Here is a 26,009-nt window from a genome sequence, read left to right as displayed (position 1 = left end):
TTACTTATTAATTTAACCATCTCAAAACAAGTAACTTAAACCTTAAAAAGAGAAGCACAAACTTTCAGAGGTGAACCACCACAAAATCAACACTATTATATTGGAGCAAGCAGCATAAATTTTTATGCCTCAGAAACGTTGAATGGCATTGGCACACTTTTATTTCTTGCTCCTGTCCCTATCTGGATGCTGAGCTGATGGTATTTTGTGTTTAGGAATAGGGCACTCAGCTAGCTTTGCCAGAAAAGGGAGCAGAGCTTTTCCTGTGTGACCATTAAGTGATTGTGAATTCAGAGCATCGGTTGCCACACTTAAAAATATACCTGTGAGTTCCACAGACATTAATGGGCCCAGGCATTCAGCACCTCCAGACTTACTTGTGTTCCTGTGATTTTGGTCCCCTGGGAGAGAAGCACCTGTGGTCCAGACTGGAATGTGTCGGGTAGGGTGTGCCGTAGACGTCCCAGTACTCTCGTTAGGAACTGTATTTGGAAGAATAACATCAGACACGTGGACTTCACCATCAGTGACTAAAGGTTCACTTCCATTTGATTTAAAATAGGCTTTTTTTAATGTTCCTGAAAGACCAAAAAAAAAAAAAAAAGATATTTTCAAACATTACTAGAAGTTTTTATTTAAAAAACCTATTAGGAAAACTCTAGAGTTACTTTCCCAGGCAAACACAGAGAGAAAGATGATGGTCAGCAAAACTACCTACTTCACTGGGACAACCATGAGTTTCTCTTTTACTGCAAATCATATAACTCTGTGCTCTCTCAAGAAGTTTAGAAACTGAGTCTCCCATCCAGATTTTCTACTACCCAAAGAATCTAGGGCAATTCCACCTCACCTGGGACTTACCACAAATAAATAAAACGTGGCGAATCTTAGAGTATTTCCTTCCTGCTTTCACAGTTTCTCAATTTCACACATTGCTTTGTGCTACTCAGTACCCAGGACACATGCTCTCCCTGTCTTTCTATCTGCCACTAAGGACAACAGAGCCTGCCTACCATCAGCCTTATATTTTTCCATGCTTTGCACTAAATTTCAGTGAACTATACACAACAGATAATAAAAATGATAGGGCTCAAATATTTACCAAGACTTAACAGAAACCCCAAAAAGGAAAACTCTAATTCTAGCAAAACTGAAAGAAGGAACGTAATTATCTTCATCTTCAACCAGAAGCTATAAAATATGATAATAAGCAATAGTTATTAAACTAAGGTTACCAACTGGTCACTTTCTCAAGGTTCATGAACAAAATAGTCAAACCTGAGATTACTGGAAATCACCTAGCATTGGCTTCAGGCAGAAAATCTGAAAACTTTGAAAGAGATCATGTATTTTTAACTCAGTCAAAATAGACAACAGACTTTCCAGATTATACAGCACTCTAGTTGAGTACACCACTAAATAAATGAATCTGATATTGATCTATTATAGAAATACCCAAGGGAGATTTTTTGTTTTCCTAAAAGCATTTACAGTGAATGCTCTAATTGGCTCTCACTTTCCCAAACAGTCTATGGAGCATTAAAAATAAAAGAAATATAAATAAGATGTTTAATATCAGTCTATGGAAAAAATTCCTCTACATGTGCTTGACACTTGGAAAACATTAACTACAAATCAAAATAGAAAAGCAGCTGCTTTCTAGCTAACTAAGGTCAACAGTTTCATCTGCCAAAGGATTCTAAATAAAACAGCAAAGCATAAAAGCTAAATCATGACCACGTGGGGCAGGTAACACATTCTCCAAACTGTCTGTGTGATGATGAATAGACATTAAATGCAGTAGGTAAAATGAAAGACTTTAATTGTTCTTGATTTTCAAAATGATTTTGCACTCATCCTAGTTTAAGATAAATGTATATGATAGACTTAATTACTAAGTAATATGTATTTCACTCATACAGAAAACATTGCTACTTAATTATATATAATTTTATATTTCATTTATTGGTTGCTCTCTCCTTTACGAGGTGCCAGCTCCTCAGTTACATCCCTGAGTAATTCGCTTAAAGGGAGTTCCTTATTGTATGAAATATTTCAACAGTTATTCGTAACATTCTGTTCGTATTCATTAGCCTCATTAGTAATCTTTCCTTTAACTTTCTCACATAACCAAAGTGGTGAAAGTGTTAATAACATCTGTTTACTCTAAAATATCCTTTAAACACTGACATTTTAGGAAACACTGACTTGGATAACAGTTTTCTTAAAAAAAAAAAAAAAAGTACAAAGTAGCTTCCTTCCTGTTAAACTCTACATGTCAAAGCAAGTTGGCAGAACAGAGAGAGAACAACATATATGTGTATATATATATATATATATATATATATATATATATATATATATATAAAACATTCCTAAACTATATTTTTGACAGAAAGACAGACAGACAACAACCCTGAAGGACCTGTCTTTAAAATCATGAAACCACTAGACAATTTGTTTTCAAGCATCTCTAGAAACTGATCAACTCTCCATTATGCGTCTTTTTAAAAGCACAATAAACAGAATTCAATAAGACAAGCTACACCATGATGAGCTGAGAATTATTAGCCCCAAGTAGCATGTTCATTCTTCCCACATTGCTCCATCCTTTTCCACATTCCTGTTTTATAGTGCTGTGGTTAAAAGCACAGATTCTACAGCCTGACCACCTGGATTTAAATCCCATCGCTAACACTTACTAGCCCTGAAACTTTGGGAAAATTATCAACTGCCATAAAATAAGGAAAATAAAAGTGCCTTCCTTTATGAGGCTGGCCATTAGTATTAAATTCGTCAATACATACATAAACCCTTGGAACAGTTCCTGGCACACAGTAAGTTCTCAATAACTGGTAATAATTACTAATGAGAATAAAACTGTCTTCCTCAGGACTACTAAGGTACTTTTAAATAAATGCCAATTTCCTTTTATTATAAGTGCATCCCAACATAACAAAATGGCCAAGGAAATTTTCAAAAGTGAATCACATAACCCACTTTTTGAATGAAAGGACTGGCTCTTCCACATTAAGTTATTAATAGAAGGCCACCTTATATCAAGGTTGTATGGCTCAAAAGTGTTTCAGCTCTAACACAGCTCTATTCAACAATGTTTAAGAAATAGTCTGCAATTCCACTAGTAATAGCCAAGCTTTACTGATCACTTACGAGTGGCCTGAGCTCTGTGGTAGGCAACATAATGCTTCTCCAGAGAAGTCCACACCCCGAGTCCCAGAACTTATGAATAGGTTACTTTACATAACTTACATGGCAGAAGGGATGTTGCAGATGTAAGTTAAGGAATCTGAGATGGGGAAATTACCCTGAATTATTCAGGTGAGCCCATGGCAGTCATGGGGTCCTTATAAGCCGAAGAGGGAGGTAAGAGAGTGGGTGTCAGAACTACACAGTGTGAGAAAGACTCAGTGAGCCATTGCTTGTTTTGAAGATGGAAAGGGGCCACAAGCCAAGGAATGCAGAAGCCTCCAGAAGCTGGAAAAGGCAGGAACAGATTGCCCCCCAGAGCCTCCAGAAGGAATGCGGTACTACCAACACTTTAACTTTAGCCCAGTGAGACCTATTTTGGGCTCTGACCTCTATAATTCTAAGGTACTATATCTGTGTTGTTTTAAGCTACCAAGTTGTTATAACAGCAATAGGAAACTAATTCAGGCACCTTACTAAGTATCCTCACTATAGGCATCTACTGAGCTAGCCTTCCAAAAATCCAATGAAACTGCTCCTGTAATTAACTCTTCTTTATGGAGTTTGAGAGAGAAGGAAACAGAAACTTACAAGAGTTATTTAACTTACCCAAGAATTGAGTTGGAACATGACATACACATACGCACACACCCACACACACTTCTCACTTTGGAAAAGGTACACAAGTTAAAAAAAAAAAATCAACCATTATATGCACATAAAAATTTATTTTTCTATGATGTGAGCTTGAAATTAATTCCTTATCTTTATTTCTCTAGCCATGTGGTAACACATTTACTTTGCATTTTCTATGTGCCAGGAACTATGTATTTCCTCTCTGCTGAAAGTAAATTATAAAATTTAGTAAGAAGTTCTTATCATCATGATGTTTAAAGATTTGTTGAGGGGGACAGGCATGCAATCTAAAAATAAGGACCCCGCTGCAAATGCTTTGAGAATGATATAGAGCAATCTGGTGACGGAAAGTAGAGAAGGAGCTGTCATTCCATTTGAGAAAGTCAGAAGAGGCTTCTCAGGGGAGAATGATCCACAACGTGAATCTTAAAAGATGGTTAAAGGTTTTCTAGGTTTGAGCAAAGCATTGGTGGGGAAAGAGTTGTAGTAATAGGGAATGGAGGACTTTCTAGATAGAGAGATATGCAAAAACTGAGCACCAAGTAATGAAACATGGCAAGCACACAGGCGACCGACAAGAGAAAAGGCTAGAAAGGAAGTAGAAGCCAGACTGTCAAGGGTATTCCCTTTAAAGGTTTGGAATCGATCTTGTTGTGATAGAGAACTGCTGAAGGGTCTTAAATGGGGTGAAATGTTAGGATGATCACTCTGGCAACAGCGTGATGCTTGAAAGGGGCTAAGTCTAGCAGACTGTTAGAAGGGTATTGCAACAGTCCAAGTGAGAAAAGAGGGAGGCCTGACCCAAGGCAAAAGCAATGAGGACAAAGGGAACATTTGGGAGAGAGCTTTTGGAGGCAAATTAAGAGAATATAACATGAAGAGTCATAGGTCCCTTCAAGGTTTCTGGTTTCAATTACTGAGAAAATGAAGTTATTTACCAAGATCGGGGTGGTAGTCATTACTGCTGTTTAGCAAATATTTTCAATTCTCTCCCATTCTACTAGGGCACATGCTGGAGTTATGTTCTCTGGCCTCATTCTCTGTCTCTTGACATCTTTGATGTTGGTCAAAGGGTACAAACTTCTAGTTATAAGATGAGTAAGTTCTGGTGATCTACTGTATAGCATTGTGATTGTAATGAATGACATTGCATTATATGCTTTAAAAAAAGAAACTCCAGTGCTCTTTTTCTTTCTCTCTGGCATAATAACCACAAAGGTCCAAGCTGGTCCATCAATTCAGTCCCTGAATGGCCTGAATGAGCATAGCCCCCTTGCCATTTTGCAAAGGAAATGCTACATGAGTGAGAAACTGACCTTTACTGTTTTTAAACCTCAAGCATATTAGGATTACTTTTGTTACACAGTATAGCATAGCCAGTCCTGACTAATACAAGAGATAAAAGAAAATGAAAAATAGAAGTTGTAGAAGTTTACTTTTAGTTAGTGTAATTATTATGAATACATTGAGTATAAAATGCCTATGAAATATTCAAGGGGAAAAAAGTCTAAATCTGGAGCAATCTAAACACTCCCTACAGAAGCCCTTGCCAGGCTACCCCACAAATTCACATCTTCTTTGTGTTCCCTTGAGCACACTCTGTTTATATCAATCATATATACACTAAAGTGAAGCTGTTTTCTTGTCTGCCTTCCTCAGAGGTAGGAAGGTATATTATGCATGCCTGCATCCCAGGCACCTGGCAGAATGCTTGGCACCAGTGTAGGTCTCAATAGATATTTGTTGAATGTATGAATGATGAAGGAAGTCATGGGAGTGGATGACACTGTCAAGAAAGATAGGGACGTAAAGTGAGAAGACTGCTTAGGACAGACACTCTAACATTTAATGGATAGATAGAAAAAGATGAGCTTAAGGAGACAGAGAAAGAGCAGCCAGAAACAGAAGGAAAATCAGAAATGATAATATCCAGGCAAAGCAGAAGAGCACTTCGAGAAGAAAGGAGTAGTCAAGACTGAGTAAGGTCATATCAGAGCATCACATCTTAATGGAAGAAAGCATTGGTGGCATGAACAATGAACACGCTCATTCAGAACAGACGTAAACAAACAGAAAGCCTACACTCTCCATTTCAAACTCTTGTTCAAACACACATTGGTTCCAAGTGCTGCACATTCAAATAAATGCTGCACACTGGGGGCCTTGGTTAGAACAGATTTAGTAGCATGAAAAGAAGAGAAAGAGGGAAAGATCAGATTGCAGTGGATTAAGGACTGGATGAAGCATAGAAATCACCTGGGGATCTTGTTAGACAGCAAATTCAGCAGGTCTGGAGATTCCAGATTCTGCATTTCATGCAAACTCCCAAGTGATGCTGACATTGTTGGTCCACGGACGACACTCGAGTACAAGGCTTTAGACCACCCTTCCCAAAACTTTAGACATTATGCATAACCTCAGGCCTGAGCAATTAAAGGAAAAATATTCTTCAGTTTGAGAACTCTACACTGATGAATCTGCACAAAAGGCCAGGGTTATGAAAGGAATTTAGAGATTTAAATAAGGAATGTGGAGGCAGGTCATAAAAGATCATAGAAAATCTGAAAGTTCTGGTGTAAGGAAATAAGGATCTGGAAGGTTTTCCGTTTTATAATGGTACTCAAAATACAACATTATAAGTTAGGAAGTTAAGATTCTTATCATTCCAAATTCTTGTAAAAGCCCCAAGCTGCTAAGAAATTTGCTAAGAGAAAAACTACAGTTAAGTTCAATAATCTTCAGCTCCTTTAGCATTTCTGAAGAAGAAAATCACTTTTATAGAGGAAAATTTCTCTTGAGTTCAAGGAAAACGGACTATGTACCATATTTCCTACACTTCTGACCATACTAATTTCCTTCTTCATTGCATGACAGAAATTTAAAAATTAATAAGCCCCATGTAGACTTTTCACAGTATTAAGAAAACTAGGAAAGTAACCTTAGGCCATTCTTCATAAGCTTAAAGCTAAAACAAAGAAAATTTATTCTAAATGTGGATGAGTGGACAAGTCTTTGAAACCAAGTCTTCAACAGCTGGGAAAGAAAAAGAAGCATTCTAACAAGCTTTTTGGACCATAACTTTGGTGAAATCAAATTGAGATGATTAAGTCTGCAAAAATCAGTTCAGACCATACTCCAAAGCACCACATTTGTAGAGCAATTGCAATAACTCCCCATTTCTTCTCCCTGCCACATAGTCTACCCTTGCTCCACATAGCTGGCAAAGGCACATTTTCACAGCCCTAAGCGGATCAATCACGCCTACTCTATCATCCCCTACTCCAGTCATCCCCCACTCCACCATCCTCATGGTGAAGTTCCATCAGTCATCCCCTACTCCATCATCCTTATGATGAAGTTCATGTTTAAAGTGTCCCACCTCAGGGAAGGCTTTTCCCATCTCACTTCAGACCAGGTTCAGACCCTTTCATCAGTTCCCAAAGAAACTGTCTCTTCCCACATAGGAGTTAACTTCGTAGTAATTAACCAATTGTGTGATCATTTTCAAGCCCCTCTCCCTCACTGAACTAGGAAACCCACAAGGGTAGGCTAGATGCAGGGCTGTACCCAATGCTTATGGGATATAGCCTTGAACTTAACAGGCACTCAGTAAATGTTTGTTAAAGGAATAAACAGTATCAAATTATACCTACAATTTTGTGTCTGTTAAATGGGCTCAACATATCAACACAATTTTACTGTAAATGTTGCATATATATGTTTCTGTATTATTTATGTATTGACACATAATTTAAGGCAGGTGTCGTCTAATCTCTGATAACGTGTTCCACAGCACAAGCTGATTCTTTTGCTCGTGATGGCAGTGTAACCAGCTGCCAGTCCAGTTCTTGTAAGAGAGGAATGAGTCTATGAATGTAATGCTCAGGCCTGAGCATAGAAGTCGCCCAGAAGTCAGGTGAAACAACATCACACTGCAGATGTAGCAGTTGGTCAACTTTATTCCTTCCTAGCTACTTTATTGGCAATTAAACTATGCTATGGCAATGGCTTGGTCATAGGGTTATGGGTTTATGGATTATGGGATTACTATGCCAGAAGGTCATAGCACACAGATTTCAGTTCTTGTGGATAGAGTTAAAAGGAGATAAGCACATTTTTGGTCAATTTTTGAGTGAACTAGAGCTATTTATTAAATCACTATCTAATATTAACAGTTATGTTCATAAGCAAAAACAACTTTCATTATGAACTTTGTCACTTTATAAAATCACATTCATAGATATTATCTCATTTGACTTCCATAATAATTCTGTGATGTGAATAAGAATCATGTACCTATCCCACAGAGAAGGTAAAACATCTGACCGGAAGTCACACATCTAGTAAATGGAAGAGTAAGATGCCAAACCCAGACCTCCGAGTGTCCAGCTATACGTTTTCTTCTATGTCATATGGCCTTTCAGTATTAGACTGTATCTGAAGAAATAAAAACCTGAGTATAATATTGTACTTTTCCCACTCTTCAATTTTCCTTTCAATTTCTTTCAAAAACACCAATCTTTGAAACCAGACTATCTGCTGATTTTAGAAATACTACACTAAATTAAACTAAACCTTTGTAGCTCCAGCTTCAGTTGAAGGGATTGAGGAAAGAAACAATTTGCTACTGCTTTCCTCTATAACCTGCTGCTAAAATAATTCCTCAGAAAGTCCAACTCTCTTATCTTTAGAAATCTTTTTGCCCTCTTCACTTTATGCACGAGGGAAGCCCCAATAGACAAAATTAAAGACACAGAGTGCATCTTGTTTGTTAGCATAAGGCTTCTATTACCTTTTCCTAACCAATAATCCCCTCACTATCACCTCTTTGTCCTTTGAAGCCAGAGCTCCTGTTATATGCACACATGGCATTCCAGCATCCCTAGCAACCCTTACAGACCCAGAAATAACCACAAGACTTTGAAAGAGCATGGAGTTATCAACTCAAACCAAACAGAACATTTTTTAAAATAAAGCAGAATTTAATGTGGTTTTTTTAAAACAAAGATATAAAATGATTTTATTGCTCATCACAGCAACAAACATCTGTTATATAAAACAGGAAATGTTCATTTGGGCAGATATTATTTAATATATCTATATCAAATCACCTGGTACAGAATCTATGAAAAGAATGTTTTTGAAGACTGTTGGGAAAATCCCACTTTCTAAAGGTCACCTACATATAAGTCAAAATAGCACTTAGAGAAGCTTACAAATTGGTACACTTCCTAATCACACAAAAGTGATTAAAAAAAAAATTCTGCTCCTACGTATAAACCCAAGAGAAATGGAAACATATTTCCACACAGAAACTTGTACATGAAAGTTCAGAGCACCATTATTCATAAAAGCCAGAAGACAGAAACAACTAAAATGTCCATCAATTGATAAATGGAATTTTTTAATGTGGTCAATCCATGCAACAGAGTACTATTTGGCCTTCAGGTATCAGGTGTTGATACATACTACAACATAGATGAAAATATTACACGCAATGAAAGAAGTCAGTCACAAAAACCACTCGTGGTCATATGAAATGTCTAGAATAAGGAAATCTAGAGAGACAGAAAGTAGGTTAGTGATTGCTTAGGGCTGGGGCAAGGCGGGGGGATAGAAAGTTGGGGGTGATCACCAGAAGGGAACAGACTTTCCTCTTGAGGCAATGAAAATCTTCCAAAAATGACTGTGGTGATGGTTACGCTTACCTGTGATTATATTCAAAATGACTGAAATACACACACTTTACATGGGTGAATTGTATGGTCTGTAAAGTGTATTTCAATAAAGCCATTAAAAAAGTTTAAATTTAATAAATAAATTAATTAAAGTAATCCAGTTAAAGCACTGTTTTAATAGCACCCCTCCTCTGCTCAGTGCCCTCTAAGCACTGAGGTACTTGAAAGTGTGTTTCAGACTGATTCAGCATTCTACCTGAGAATGAAAGGAAGCATTCTTCACTGTGTGTGAGCCGTTCCACCACACAGCATCCTGAGAATCCGACTGGTAAAAATAATGGTGGTAACACTGAGGTATGAGCCTCTACCAGACGGACCCTCCCAGACATAATAACAATTACAAAGTCTGGACAAATACAAAAAAGCAACTCCCTGAAGGCATGGGAAAGGAAACAAAAGCAGGCCAAGTCTGGAGGGGAGCGGGGTCTTGGAAGAAGTGAGTGGCAGGGATGAGTTTCAGGATTTTGCCCTGCCTTTAGCTCGAGAGCAGCCCGCAGCTGGCCCCACATGGGGCAGGGTGATTCAAACCCCAGCAGAAAACCTGCAGGCTTCATGGCCTGAGGCACTTTCCGTCCTCTTCCTACTTGTCACCCTGTGACCTGTGATGTGACTCTCTGCCCTTGGTTTCTGTGAAACCCAGCATTTCCGGGTTCCTTCCCATCTTCTCAAACCACTTTTCCTGTATCTCTTGATCCTTCCTCTTTGTCTCCCCTAAATACCAGCAGCCTCCAGGCTTTCCCTCAGCTTTTCATCAGTCCACTTCCTCCCCCCGGGTTCATCTACCCCTGCTGCTTCCTCTACTACCGAGCCTCCTGCCTTTGTAGCTGCTGTCAGCCTCCCTTCTGGATAGTTCTAGTTGCAGACCAGTAACAGTAGGGTGGAAGTTAAATTCTAAAGTCAGCACAGAAGCCAAAATCTCAGACAGATTCACAGTTTCCCTTAAAATTCCCTTAGGAAGGAAAGGTGTTAGTGCTTTTTTTTTTTTTTTTTTTTTAGTTTTCCAACAGAGTAGTTTACTTTTAAATATACCTTACAAATATTATTTGATGATTTATAATAACTGATTGGAAAGAAATAATGATTTGAAATACAGAAAAACCTGCATGAATTATATTCTTACATTTTAAAAGGTTACCTGCCTAGAATATGTTATTAATAGAGGATCTGGGAGGCTTAGGGAGATACACAGTTTGAAGCCATTTCTTAAAGTTCTTTTTTAAGATTACTCAGAGTTGCTTGAGGGAGGACAAGCAGAGCTGATGTCTGATTGTGTTGGGGGCACCTTCCTCTGCACAGCAAAGTTAATTTACTTCCATGGTTTGGTGTTAGAGTTCTTATGTTCTTCCATTTCTTGGCTCAGCCTTTACTGTTGAATTTGTTCAAGATAAACGCCCTTAAACTATGATTCCACTATATTTGTTTGTCCCACAAAGTATCTCCAACTTAGCATGTCCAAACTGAACTTCCAGCCTGCCTCCATCTACCTGCACCCCACTTCTTCACCTTTACTTCCTATATTAACAGATGGCACCAAAGTCAACCTGGTTGCCCAAGCCAGAAATCCAGGAGTCTACCTTGACTCCTCTTTCTCCCTCACACCAAAATTCAGTCTTGGTTTCTGTTGATTTTAATGCACCAAATACCTTAGTCCAGGCCCTTATCATCTTTTACTTGGACCATAGCCAGTCACCATATTGGTCTCCCTCACCTTCATCTCTTTCCACTCCCAACCCCCTGCAGTCTATCCAGGTCTGCTGTCTTTTGCAAGTGCAAATCTGATCAGATTTCTTCCTACTCGGAAAGATCCCCCAATGGTCGTACCACCACCTATAGCAGTAGAAATCACTCTTCTAAATCACACAAATTTTAATTTTAACTTCATTTTCCTTTAATAACAGCATCACTCACCAACAAAGGAGAGCAGGATCACCAGCAGGACAATGAGAGCACAGATACACGGAATCAGGACCAGCAACAGGAAACGGAGAGTAGTAACAGTCGCCAGCTTCTGAGAGCAGCCATCACCCATGTTATTGTCATCAGCTCCCAAGACCTGAAGCAGGTGAAGAAAACAAAACATGGCTGCAGTATTACAAAGCAACTCAGTACATCGTCTGAAATGGTACAGCTGTCCGTTCAGAGCAGCAGCATTCCTGAGAGATTTTACTGTGTGTACTTTAAGGCATGTAATGAGGTTAGTCACCAAATCATATTAATAAAAAAATAACTGTACAAACCACATTCACGGCAGAGCAAATCATCCATTTCTGAAATGTTTTTCAGGAGTATATGAACTTGTAATGATATTCCATCTCAATTTTTGCCAACTTGCCAATAAAATACATTGGCCAATTTGGTACTATTCCAAGGGCTCTGAATTACCATGGCAAGAACTCACCTTGGCCTAGAGCTCTAAGCAAAGATGGCCTAATACAGTGATAAAATGTTGGTGAGGAGCTGAAGACACATTATCCAGACTTCATTCTTATTTGTCTCATTAGTCCTAACTCAAATCTTCATGAATCTGGATAAAGTAAGTTTTTAGCAATTAATAATTTAGCAAGATTGAGTATTACTGGCCATGTATTTAAGGGCAAGTTGAAAAAGAGCATATTCTGTGGGCCACTGACACTCTCTCAGGACACACTCCTCAGTCCACACTGCCCCTGCCACCCATCTATTTGTGAGAGATGAGATGCAACAGTGACGGCTCAACAAAATAATGTTCTTGTCTTCAAACAGTTTAAATTTTGCTTAGCTGCATCTCTTGCCAGAAACGATGTCTGTGTACTTTTTAAAATTCTCCATGAGATAGATTATTTGAAAGAACATAAGATGGGAGCTTCAGAATGGCTTGAATCCTAGATTAATGTCTTTGCTGACCCATTCCCTCTGCACCTGATTTAATCTACCAGCCGATGTGAGATCATTCAGAGTTAATTTACAATTTGATCTGCAAGATGAAGTGGCATTGTGTTGGAGGAGGTCATGGAGAGGACATGACCCACCAGTTGACAGCCGAGCTGGACTCAGGCAATCGGAGGCTCCTCACCCTCTCTTTTGTCCTTGGAATGTACATTATGTCCACTGTTCCCACAGCTGTTTTCAAGGTCACAGCCTTGAGAGAGCAAGGTGTTGTTGAGACCATATGGATGGTATACATGACTGAAACCCATTAAGGCTTCTATATAAACTCTGATAGGCGTGGAGATTTAGTCACCTTGCCCAAGACAAACCTTGCATGTAAGTTCCCTTGCTTATTAAAACCGCCACCTACCAATCTGGAGGTGGGCTGCCTCTTTCTTCAGTCACTCCCTTCCCCCCTCCTTTTATGGGATCCAGTTCCAGAATTCACCCAAGTTTGTGAACCAATACGCTGATATAATTTAAGATCTGCAACAGCACATTGATTACAACACCAGCATTGGGTGGGTGGTGCCCATTCAGGCACGGAGATAACGCTTATCTATAAAAAGCAAGTGTGGGACTGCAGCCCAAGAGAGGTAGAACTGACTTATTTCATTTACTCAACAAGTAGTTATTGAACAGCTACTAATTATAATAAGTGTACTGAAGGATATAACAATGATTTCAGACCAACTGTCCCACAGAAGCTCACCATCTTGCAGGAAAGAAAGATACATACATAAATAACTATATTACAAGGTAGTAAATGATAAATACCATGACAGTTACAGGAATTCAGAAGATAGGAATATGGCTTCTTGCTAGAGGATCAGGTAAGACATTGTAGAGAACCAGCACTTGAATGAGCCATGATTCTCAGAAAAGTACCCCTGAAAAGCCCTGTTATAGTTTAGAAGGGTGGTAAAATATATCTGGAAAGGTAAGGAGTTATGGGTTTTCTTTGGCTTCTGCAATAATAGAAAATGTGTCTTTGTTAAGGTGGTCACAGGAGCATTTCGGGGTGCACCTTCTTGGGTGGTAAATTCACAATGGCTTCCGTGTTAGCTGGAATCCTGTGGCCAAATACACCCCATTCAGTATTCATAAGTGAAGCATCAGTAGAGAAAGTGCCAGAGGTTCAGTTTACTATCTCGTGAAAGTCTGTATCAATAAATACTTGACCTCCAGAAACCATATTCACAATTAGTCCAAATGTTTCCTCCAGCGACCAGGAAATTGATTACTTTTATCAAAGGGAGAAGAGGAGGAAATACTTAGAAGAGATTCAGCACCAAGAAATACTTAGGAGAAATCTCAACGCTCCTCAAATGCATAACTTTTCTCCTGCCTTCATGGCTACTTGGGGCTACTGCTGTAAATGCTGCATTATTCGGAGGCCCTTTAAGGTTCCTCTGAAAATAATGCATCTCTTGAACTTGACTGTTGAGGGAATAATGCCAGATGAGATAAACTGCTAGGACAATTCCTAAGCTTCATTTCAGCCCTCTCTCCAGAAGGCACCCTCTTCCAGAAATTACCCTCCACATACTTAAAACTGTAAGCCAAGCACAGGCACAGCATCCCATGGTGCGGAGAGGTAGCAACGCACCTGGCTGACCTGCACATATTTCAAATATGTAGTTCTTATGTTTTATTAATCCTGTTGGTGAAAACTCACTTCTTATATCTTAAAAACTACATCTACTTTAAAAGGCATTGTGTTGGCTTACATAACATGTATGGAAACAATCTGCCTAACTGGGTTACCTGGAGCCACTGGCTCCATTGAGAGGCCTTCTCATCCCTCTCTTCTACATTCTTAACTCTGTTACACTTCTCTCCCAGCTTGCTGATTCAACTTTTCTCATGACGGTCATTCTCTAACTCTTCAGGACCCTCCTGAATCTCTAATCCCTCTATCTTCTCCCGGGATATCAACTCTCTCCTTTTTTCACTTCCTTACATATCATCTTTAGAGTCTTTGGGCCATTATTTCAATGGTATTCTTGCTAATGCCCTGAACCCCCTTACCCATCCAGATTTTCTTCTCATCCATCTTGTAAAAGCCAACACCAGATGAATCCAACAGTCTTCTCTCTCTGTATCTACACTTGGACAGTTGAATGTGGCAGTAAAAAGTCACCCAACAGGACTACTTGATGGCTGATTTAAAGTCTTCATTCTCCCCTAATCACCTTTTCCCACTCTTCTGCCCACACTTTCAGAAGAGGGTCCATCCCAATTCCCACCCTACACAGAGAATAATAACCATCAAATGAGAACTGCCTCACCTACCTAAATTTCAGCCTACACACCAGCTCGTTTATGGACCCTTCTCTATAGAGATGCTACTTAAGACTCCTACTGTTCAAGACTAACCTTTCCACGTGTATCACCGACTTCATTTCCTTCTCCCTTGTCAGGAATTTGACATCTTAATTCTCCATTGAATCATATATCCAGTCTTGATTTACCTTTTTCCCTCTCCCTCTCTTTCTCTCTTTCTCCTATACCACTGCTATCAGCTTTTTATACTATGTTAAGGTCTCTCCCAGTCATTTTTTCAATCCATCCTCAAGCCTGTATCTCACTTCAGCCACTGTCCTCTCTCCTTTCTCATCCAAAATGATCTGATAGTTGTTAATATTTATTGTCCAAATTTCCTCACTTAACTCTCTACCTTTGTGACGTCAATTTAACACCCACTTCTGTCACTGCACCAAAGGAGCTTTTGCTATGGTCACCAATGACCTCCATGTTGCTCTATCCAAATGACATTTTTCAGTCATCCTTGTAATGACATCTCAGTGTCATTTGACAGATCAAATTCTCAGCCATTCCCATATTCTTCAAGCTCTTTTCCCCTTTGACTTCTCCTTCTGTAAGCTCTTCTCTCACGTTCACTTTCTCCAGGCAATGCCACCCACACAAACAGCATCACCAGCCCTACGCGTGTGACTTATATCTTTAAGTAGCAAGCATATTTTTTTTTCTCTGAGCTCCAGACCTTTTATATAACTGGCCATTGGATGTCTCCTCAGTGGAGGCTGCAAAAATACCCCAAACCCAACAGGTCTGAAGCCAAATAATCTTCATGCCCACATCTGGTATTCTTCCATGGCTCCCTATCTCAGGAAGAGGTCATTGAGCACCTGTTCTGTGTCAGGCACTGTTTGGGCACTCGGGATACACCACTGTGCAAAGCAAAGCTCTCCAGCCTCACAGATCCGGCATACGAGTAGCAACTGCCATCAGGTCTCCGCTGGAACCCTGAAAATGCTCCTCTTGTCTGGGTCACCTCTATCTATTCTTGTACTCCCTAATTTTCCTCCACAGTACAGCCAGAGGGAGAAAGAGGCAGTGTATCACTGAAAGATGGAAAAAGAAAATATGAAAAATGATCCCCAAACTGAACTAACTCACTCAGGAGATTCAGAGCCTGGAACCAGAGCTGATTTAAGAGAACCACATACCTAGTGGATTGGCAGAGATTTAGGGGAGGGCTTTGGACTTCCACAGGAGTGGATGGGATTCAAGTCCATTTTAGTAAAATTTCAAAGGTCATGGCGACCAGAGTTGGTATTTCAGGTACATTAGTCTTGACCCTGTTCCGCCTTCCTGCAGCACTGGACTTCATTAACACCTGGCACATTCTTGGGAATACCTCCACAGCTGCAAATGGCAAAAACGGCTCAAGAACGAGGAGACACCTGCCCATGGATCCTTCAAATGGAATTTTCCCTCCTGATCTCAGGGGCAGGACTTACCGAAAAGCCAAAGACCCAGAAACATTTGACTGGGGATATTAGACATGGAAATAGCTGCTAACCACCAGGTTAGGACAAAGCAGACATTCAACCCAGAAGGAACCAAGTGACTTCTTAGGGGCAACAGCCTTCCCCTCTCCACAACTCCCCACATTCCAAGTAGGTGTAAGTGGCTGGAAATTACACACGCTCACTCCTCACTCTGATTGTTGGGCTATGTAAGAACGATTTTTCAATCAGTCTGACTCTCCTGCATGATACATTTTACATTTTACATAGAGAGTCAGGGTCAGCAAACCATAGGCCACAGGCCAAACCCAGCCACTGCCTGTTTTTATACATAAAGTTTTATTGGCAGACAACCATGTTCATTCATTTGTATATTGTTAGAGCTGCTTTCCTGTGACAGCAACAGCACAGAGTAGTTACAACAGAGCCACCTGGCTCACCAGGCCTAAAATATTTACGATCTGGCCCTTCACAGAAGTTTGCCAACTCCTGATATACAGCATCACTATATACCTGCATATATTGGAATTTTAAATTCTATAAATGTAATAGAACCAAATTAAATTATAAATTCTCTTAAGAAAATCACATTATCTCTTCACTAGGGCTCTTAGTGAAGCTAGATGTATAACTGTGCAGATGGCAAACAGGCAGATAAAACTGCCTAATTATTTCTGTAATACACGGTTACTCCACAAAAGGTTCAAAGATAAAATTAACCTTCAAAATAGAAAAAAAATTATCAAGACTAGATGTATTATATTTGACAAAGAAAGGAAAGCACAAGTTTCAGGGATATTCAGACTGAAATGGGACTGCAACATGCATTGTAAACTGTAAGAACAAACACTCAAGATGATCGGACTAGAAAGTACAAATTTATTGCTGCTTCTGTAAAAGCATACTCAAATAATACTAACTCAGTTTTATCTATTTATATGCAAATATTACCCTTTTCTCATCAGTGTACGCCCAGCATCTAGAACAGCACCTGAACAGTCAGGAATGGATTAATATCTGTTGAACAAATAAATTCAATCACCTACACAAAACTTGCAAAGAACTCTTTTTTTTTCCAGTGATATATGCCTTACTAAGTCTACTCTTGAATCATCTAAAAATACTTGGAGGAGAAAATGTACTTGATAAGATAGTAAAAATATTTCCTTTCAGGGAAAATATACTAAAATCAATAAAATCAGGTTTTACTAGGACTATTTATTAGTACAACTCACAGTCAAATTTCCTATGATGAGCTTTGAAGTCAGAAAATTTTGTCTCAGAAAGCAAATTGTTATGGATTTTATTACAGAAAAAAAAATTTTAAACACCACCTATGTTAAGAACATGAAAAGAGGTAGCCTTCTAACTCTATTAACCCCTAAATCAGGGATCCCTAGATATTCTGGGTTCACAGTGTCATCGTTGTCCAGGTAATTTTTTTCAGAGGTCCTAGGCCAAAAGAAATGTCTAATGGTTCCATTTTTTAAGTAGACTGGTCCAACAATTTTATCCTAAAAACTTAGTAGCCATTTGAAAAAACACTGCACGTAAGTTTAAATATTTTAATATTTTCATATCATCCTTAAATAACCACAATTACTTGCACTAAGGAGACATGTGCATCTGTTGGGCACTGCACAACACCTCCAACCTGAGAATCATGTTGGAAACTATTACCACTTAATGCCTGAGCCACATGGATTTTTGCCTTGTATGACTTTTTACACAGCAACCACCAAGAACCCAAGTTTATGAAGATAGAATGACATCAAAAGGAATATAGCAGAATCTAATGTTGAAACTGAACTACTTCAAGCTGGTATTTCATTTGATAACCAACAGATGTCAAGTATCACTGGATTTCCCTCAAAGATTGAAAATAACCAGCAGCCTCTGTGAGTCACTGCAGTACCTTGGGGAAATTCAGCACACAGTTTGGAAATCATGGTTCTAGACTCTTTATTTCTCCCACATTCATTTGCATAATCCAAATCCTTAAAGAAGTGACTCATACTTCACCTCGTTCTGGAAGCCCTCCTTGATTACCCAGACAGAAGTAATCTCTCGCTGCCTCACCTGAATTTCTAGTATGAGGCAGAGACTAATTGACTCCCAGCATGTATTCTTTCCTTTGATTTTAGAAACAGAACCCTAAATTTTAGCCTAAAGTAAGCATTTAGAATAAAGTCAGCATTTCCCAATCTCTTCCGGAGTCGTGTGTGGCCAGGAGACTGAGTTCTTGGCCCTGAGATGAACTTCAAAGTGGCAAATATGACTTCCAAGAAACAGTCTCCAAGACTATTGTCCTTCCTCTTTCCTGCTGGCTGGAATACAGATGTAATAGCTGGTGATCAAGCAACTATCTTAGACCCAGAGATGAAAGCTGTAGGCAGAAGATGGCTGAGTAACAAGAAACAAGAAACCTGGATCCCTGATGGATTTGTGGAGCTGTCCTATCAGACCCACTCTGCTTACTTTCAGACTACATTTACATGAGAAAAGGATGCATTATTTTTTGTTAAATCATTGTCAACCTGAATAGTCCATCACCTGCAGCTCAAGCAGTTTTAAGTGGACTACGGTATTTATCACTGCATACTTGGGATCAGAGTCATGTATGTACATATTAAAATTAAAACTATAACCTCAGGAGATAAAAATCCATGTTTAATTCATTCAACAAATAGTCATATCATATGCCCAGACCATTATTTTTATCCCTTAGGTAACTAACTAGTGCCTGGTGTATAGTAGGATCAGTCTAGATATATATTGTCTCAAATAAATGACTCACAATTAAAAGCCAGCAAATTTCCCAAGAGAAGTTTTAGGTTTTTGATATAGTTACTGTTGGTGGAAGGGAGGAAAACAAACTATTGAAAGTTCTCTTTAAACACCATACATACATCTAGGCTTTTCATGCTGAGTAATGTAACTGTCAAGTTTGTTAACTTTTTTTTAATTGAGGTATAGTTAGTTTACAATGTTGTGTCAATTTCTGGTGTATAGCACAATGCTTCAGTCATACATGAATGTACATATATTCATTTTCATTAACTTTTGACCAGAATTAACAGCAACTCACTGTAGCCACAGGGGATTATCTCCTGCTAATCAGAAGCTTTAATATGTCGTCAATCAAGATAAATTCAGAAGAAAAATTTACAACTTAGTAAATTATAAATTAGCAATTTTTGATTACAAATCACTAAATATAGTGTGATAGCCAAAATGTTTTCAAAGAGGGACTAATAGGAAGCAAACAATAAAAAGTAAGGTTGGTGGAAACACAGGCAATCATCTTGCAGTCCCTTTAGGGACCCCACATTCTCCACCTCCTTCAGCATCTCCTGCCTGGTTTCCCCATGTCCTCACTTGTCCCCTTCCGAACTCCACACTGTAGCCCAAGTGATCTTTTCAAAACACTCATTTGGTTGTGTCACCTCCCTGCTTAAAACCCTCCAGAGACTTAAGAGACAAAGACCAGCTTTCCTAACATGAGATAGAAGACAGTGCTTCTCAAACTTCAATGTGCCTGTGAATCATATAAGGAGAGTCTGATCCAGGAGGTTTGGGGTGGGGCTCGAGAGCCTGCATCCCAGATGATGCTGACACTGGCAGTATGAGGACCAAACTTTGAGTGACAGGATCTGGAGACCCTCCAGGTCTGCCCCTCCTACACTCGGCTCACTGTATACCACTCACGCTGACCTGCCTCTCTTCCCTCTGGCCATCTGGCTCTTCCCAGTTCCCTGTAATCACTCTGCCTAAACTGACCTCCCTCCAACCCCCAAACTGCTAGAGTCACTAAGGACTCACTCTGACACATTAACTCATGACCCATGACTAGTTCGGGTCTTTCTGTCCTTTGTCCCAGTTATCATTTACATGTATTTGTGTGATTATTAGATTATATTGCTTATTCCTGCTAGATTGCAGGCTCCATGAGGTTAGGGACCACGCTGGGTTTTGTTTCCCATTGTAGCCCTGGTATTTAAAAAGGGTCTGGCTTTTAGTAGGCACTCCATAAAAATATTACAATAATGAATCAATAAACTCTTCTAAGTATGCTCTCCCACTGTCAGAAGAGTCTTAGAAACATAAGGAATTGAATGCTGCTCCATGTATGAATAATTATTAATTATCATAATATTAATAACAACAAACAGCAAGAAAACTATTTCCTGGGAACCAGGCACGCCTCTAAATGCCTCATCATATGGAAATGCTCAAAACAGCTCGACGAGTTGGATGGTATTACCCTACCCATTCACAGATGAGGAATTTGAGACTCTCTGTGAATAATTTGATTAAAATAATTCAAGCTCATCAACAAAAAGGCAGAATCTAGAGCAATTCCCTTTTCCAAACCCCAGTAGCTAATTTAGAGATCCCATGGTTATTAATTTGGCTTGACTTCTAGATCATAGCTTTCAGAATACACCATCTACTCTCCAGTCCCTACACAGACAGACTAAACTTTCACCCACTGAGTCATGCAGGGCTGACCCTGTATGCCCCCAAACCTATGAAAGACCAGATCTGGTAGCCCTCATCATAAGAGTTTCAGAGCCATCCATTCCTCAGTAGAGCTGCCATTGTTGGGTAAGAAACAGACTTTTTCCTGACCCTGCATGCGTCCGCCCCTCCTCCCAGGCCAGACACGGCCTCACAGAGGATAACCACCCACTGCAGCTAGACAGTAAGAGCTGCGTTTTAGAAATGGCCTGTCGGTAGTATTTTTCCATTTCTTTCTAGAGCTCACATGTCACAATTATCTTTAAAACCTTAACCTAATTATCCAATAAGACTTTAATTACCTGGAATCTTTAGTTACAGTTTTCTATTCTTTATCTTTGGAGAAATGGAAAATGAGAAGAAAATAAGCAAATCATGAAGGATCAAACTTATAAAGTATTTCCAGAGAATGACATGGAATTCTAGGAAATGTAACATCTTCTACAATTTCTAAAGCTTACAATCTTTTGCCCTGAAAAGGACAATGCATGTATTGGCCCTGATCATCAGTTTTCAAAGATGTGGTTTTTGTTCTGCTTAGTACACTATAAGACAGTGTAAGAAGACTCATTTTCAGTAGTAAAGATTGAGATGGAAAAGAGGTTCAAGTTAATATTTAGTATATTAATATCTAATCAACAACCAAAAAAAACCCCATTCCTTGATCATTCCAAAGTTCTGGTAAACATGTGACATTTCGGCCTACAACAGCTCTGGACGTTATAATATTCACCGAATGATATCATTCACAAAGAGATTATTATTAGCTTAGTGCTTTTAAGGTACAGTATCAGATGTAGAGATATGCTGATTTTTTATTTCAATTAGGGTATGTTTAAATTATAGGATATATTTAAATTACAACCAAAGTTCAAGCAAACTTGAAGTAGTATATAAACTGTTTCTAATCAACAGAGTATTTTGAAATGTGAAGGTTAACACTACCTGTATAATGTGACACTACACTATGGATTTTCTGAAATACCAGAATGATTATATTCCTAAATATAATTATGAAATTATATAGACTTGGTTAACATAGGATGGTTAGTTAACACCATCTGTGAATTTCAGATGTACAAATATTACTATCCTAAGTATGTCCTAATTCATATGTCAATCTGGTAAATTCAATAAAATTCTATTAATTGCTTTGAAGTTTATGATACAAACAAGTCAAAGTATCAAAATAGTCTTAAACCAAAACGAGAATGCACATTTTAATGGATGGGATTGTATACAAAGTTACGGCAGAATTCAGTGACTATTTGTCCCACAAAAGATTTGCTTCTATTGTTAAAAACAATTAAGAAAGAGCCTTCGAAAATCAACACTGTGTATTCGTTAGAGATTCATTTTGTGGCAGCCACGTCCTTTAGGCAGGAAGGTGGTAAACCACGAATGCCTTCACACTTGGCTGTCTCAGTGGTGCAGAGAACAGCCCACAAGGAAGACAAGGTCACTCCAACTTGTGTGGCCCGAACAAGCCATAAAAGCTCCCTCTAAACTCGGTGAAGATACTATGCTGTCACATGTTAATATATTAATAATATATTAAAATAATTCAAGCTCATCAACAAAAAAGGCAGAATGTAAAGCAATTCCCTTTTCTGAACCCCAGTAGGTAATTTAGAGATTCCATGTTTGTTAATTTGGCTTGACTTTCTAGACCACAGCTTTCAGAGCTTCCCGGAATACAACATCTACAGTCACAGTCTTGAAAAAAAGGCAGACATTAAGACCCCACTTGCTGATAGATAATTGGCTTGGAATATTATCCCGCACACAACCATCAGTCCCAAATGTGATCTGAATTGTTTTTTGTGTATTAGAGATGGAGCTTCTCCGATGTACCTCCACTCTCTGCCCACTGAGGAAAAAACACGCCAGCATTACCCTCTTATATAAGAAGAAAATCTACCAGTGCTAGACGCTCTCCTCTCTGTTCCCAATAAACTTTGAAAGCATTCCGTCTGTGAATTAAAAGTAGATTTATTGAAGAAAAGAACAGTGATTTACCTACTTCTCAAACCAGGCATCTGTCAGCCCTCAATAATACTAGCTCCCACTCCACCAGTAAGCAAAATGCCTCCAAAGTCACTCATCAATAAATTATGCCAAACCCAAATGTCTTTTGTTGTAATGTTTGTTTTTATTGTCCCAGGAGGCATGAAGAACAAGCATCTGGTTTTCAGTAAGTCTTTTCATCCCATTTTCTGGCATTTAATTGAAACATACAAAGTTCAAATAACTCAAGCACTCTTTCAAAATGAAATTACTCAGTTCACACCAGAATACATGGTTCTGCAAGACACCTCTGCCCACATTTTCTCCTTTGAAAATTAACATAATAACAACAGCACCAAATAGTCCTCCCCCGAGTTTTACATTCACACATCCCAGAATGGCTGTTCAATGTGGAGACTAAATACCGACAAAATATTTTTCCTGTCAAAAAGACAAGGTAATAACAATCCAATATCCAGGCAGCATACTAATTTGGCATTTCTGTTTTGAGGGGAGCATTGTTTAGCCCAAGTCTGAAATATGAGAGAGAAGACTGGAATGTCTCAGAAGCAACTTCTACAATATTGTTTCTACCACTGAAAATCTAGGTGACCTTATAAAGTCATAACCCTGTCCTAACCATTTTTCCATATTTGTAAATAAAGTCTGAAAAGTTAGTCTTGCTCCAACCACAAATATCCCAACAATAAAATGAAATTGGTAAAGCAAAAGAAAAGTAAGGAAAATAATGATAATAACAATGTTTCTTCCAAGTTTACTGTAAGAGTCCTAATGTCTCTCGAACATACAGCATGGAGTTTGCTCAATTCAGTCTCCCTGGAGGGAAGTTATAATTTTTGTTCAAGTGAGGAGATTTCTTCAAAGGGAACAGGGGAACCTTATCTAAGGTAAACCCCATTTTCTTCAGAGTAAGGTGGGAGGGTCATATTTCTGTGATAGTTACTGAAGATGATCTTGGAAAGAAACAGCAGGCAACTCCTCATCTAGACAAGGTAGATAAATAGGACCCTACGTCCTTTTTTGAGATGACTTTGCCCCCATCTCAAGTATGTCAACGTTATCATTTTACAGCAGACACAAATCTTGAAATAATAAAAGATTCCTTTTAAGGCAGACACAATATCAGAACTCTCTCTGCGTGTATTGAAAAGTCTTAAAGGTCATTTTTTTCAGTATGTTTTTTTGGAAACAATGGAGACTACCAGGGTGGGGGGGATGAAAGGAGGGTTGGGTTATCCATCCCCCAGGAAATTGAATATTTGACATTTAACTCTTTAAAATATTTTGAATTTCACATCCTGATTATAAGTGACTACGGTTATAAGGAAGTTCTGGCATAATCCAGAGGAATCTAACAGATTTCCAAATGAAGCCTATTTTTCACGTAGCACGAAGGAAGCTGTTGAATTTGTGCAAATCTTACAGACCTAATTGAGCCACTGATCCAATAACAATGGAAATGTTGTGACTTTCAAAAACTGAAACAGCTTGGCAAAGTGAGTAGAGAAAAAATACCGACTTTCTACAGCTGAAAATCATCAGGGAACATATACAAGACAAAATGGATTTTATGCTCTACAACAATTCATTTCAGGCATTTCAACGCAAAGTAAAACATAAACAGATGTTGAAAACAGTTAACCTACTGAACTTACCTGCTGAAAGCAATCCTGCAGTGCAAAAAAAAAGAATAAATAAAGTACAAGTTTAGGATTTTATGTGTTCGATGAAGCAGCAATTTCTTTCTGAATACCCAGAGCAAAACGATGAATTCCAAACTTAACATTCATCATAAGTTTTGTTATATTCCATGAATATTTGAGTTGGAAAATACAGAGATGTTCTAGGTTGAGCTTTCCATTGCAAAACATGTCTATGCTGTATGTTAAAAAATCTCACTAATACGTTTCATTCCACTCATGCTTATTGAGCAGCTATTCTGTGCACAGCTGGACTATAGGGATATAAAGATGAGAAAGACAGTCCCTGTGCTCCGGGAGTTGATAGCCTACCTCCACCATACACAACCTCAAGGGCAACTTCAATGCACTGTGACAGGACAGTTACACAGGTATATGGAAAGGACTACAGGTCAACCACAGAGACAGCGTGAACTAGGGCACACTCAATCCCCATTGTGATGTTCCAAAAGAAATATAACCTTTTACTTTTACACCAAGATAAAACAACACTAGTTCCTAAGCATACATTCCCATGGGTCTCAAAGCATGTGTGTGTGGGTTGAGGGAGGAGGGAAGCCAAGAGGGAAGCAATGTCATTGACATTTTAAGCAGGACAGCTTTTCACTTGATGGGACTCTCTCACATGCTGTAGGACCTTTGGCATCCCTGGCCACCACCTAATGCCAGCAGTAACTGTCCCCATGCCTTGGCACTGTGATTAACAACAAGTCCTCTGTTATTGCCATATGCCATATGCCAAAGGTTAGCACCTTTCCTGGTTGAGAAGCACTCAGGCTGTTCAGCAAGCATCTACCACAGACTGCATGGTCAGCTCTACGCTCTGGACGTAAGACACATTCCTAAGTTAGCAAACTATTCCCACATTCTATAGGCATAAACTTACATTAGGTCTTTAAGTAAACACTGGGAGTATACACCTTTTCTCCACAGAGAGATGGTACATTTTTTTTAGAAAAACCTTGTATCTTTTTGTGACTGTTACCCCACCTGGCACATAAAAGAACATAGAATTTTAACAACAACATCAATCAATCAACATCAGAGAGATATAACTTATTGGGTCCTTCAAAACCTAACACCTATTACATTGAACCAAGAATCTTGAGGAAGAGTAAGGAGAGGTATTTAGGGAGAAAAGTGTATACATGAAGTGGTTATTTCTTGGGCAGGTAGGACATGAGGCTTTAAGCTTTGGTGGACTTGAACCAAGCATGGCCCATGTGGATTTTAGACTTTGAACAATCTCTGTGGCCTCTGCTCCAAGCTATACATGTGGAGCTTGGCCCAGTGATTCAGGTAAGGCTGGCATAGGCTCAAAACCTGTGTAGTTCCTGGAGGTGAGCAGAGCCAAATGTGCTGCCTGGATACTACAAAACTGCTGGGATCCGTGAGCTCTCCAGAAGTAGATGTGAACTTCTAGCTTTGATTTTTTATGCCAGTTTTAGAATAGTTATCTAAGAAAGGCTGCCCTAAATTCCACGCCTTAACATGTT

General features: G+C 39.0%; 1 protein-coding gene across 6 annotated transcripts in view; it reads right to left on the bottom strand.

Annotated features, from left to right (window-relative positions):
- CORIN (corin, serine peptidase) overlaps positions 1-26,009 on the bottom strand; it is a 222,448-nt gene that overhangs the window by 175,748 nt on the left and 20,691 nt on the right. For 5 of the 6 annotated variants that reach the window (XM_074348354.1, XM_074348360.1, XM_074348355.1 and 2 more), the window contains 2 exons: positions 11,490-11,634; positions 378-578 (listed from right to left, as the gene is read on the bottom strand). In XM_074348354.1, coding sequence (XP_074204455.1) covers positions 378-578; positions 11,490-11,634 — 346 coding nt within the window. The remainder of the gene's footprint in view (positions 1-377; positions 579-11,489; positions 11,635-26,009) is intronic. The other variant, XM_074348358.1, reaches the window with a different exon arrangement.

The sequence above is a fragment of the Camelus bactrianus genome, chromosome 2, assembly GCF_048773025.1.
Source record: "Camelus bactrianus isolate YW-2024 breed Bactrian camel chromosome 2, ASM4877302v1, whole genome shotgun sequence".
Lineage (NCBI taxonomy): Eukaryota > Metazoa > Chordata > Mammalia > Artiodactyla > Camelidae > Camelus > Camelus bactrianus.
Note: the sequence above shows the minus strand (reverse complement) of the source record. Positions and strands in the feature narration are given on the sequence as shown.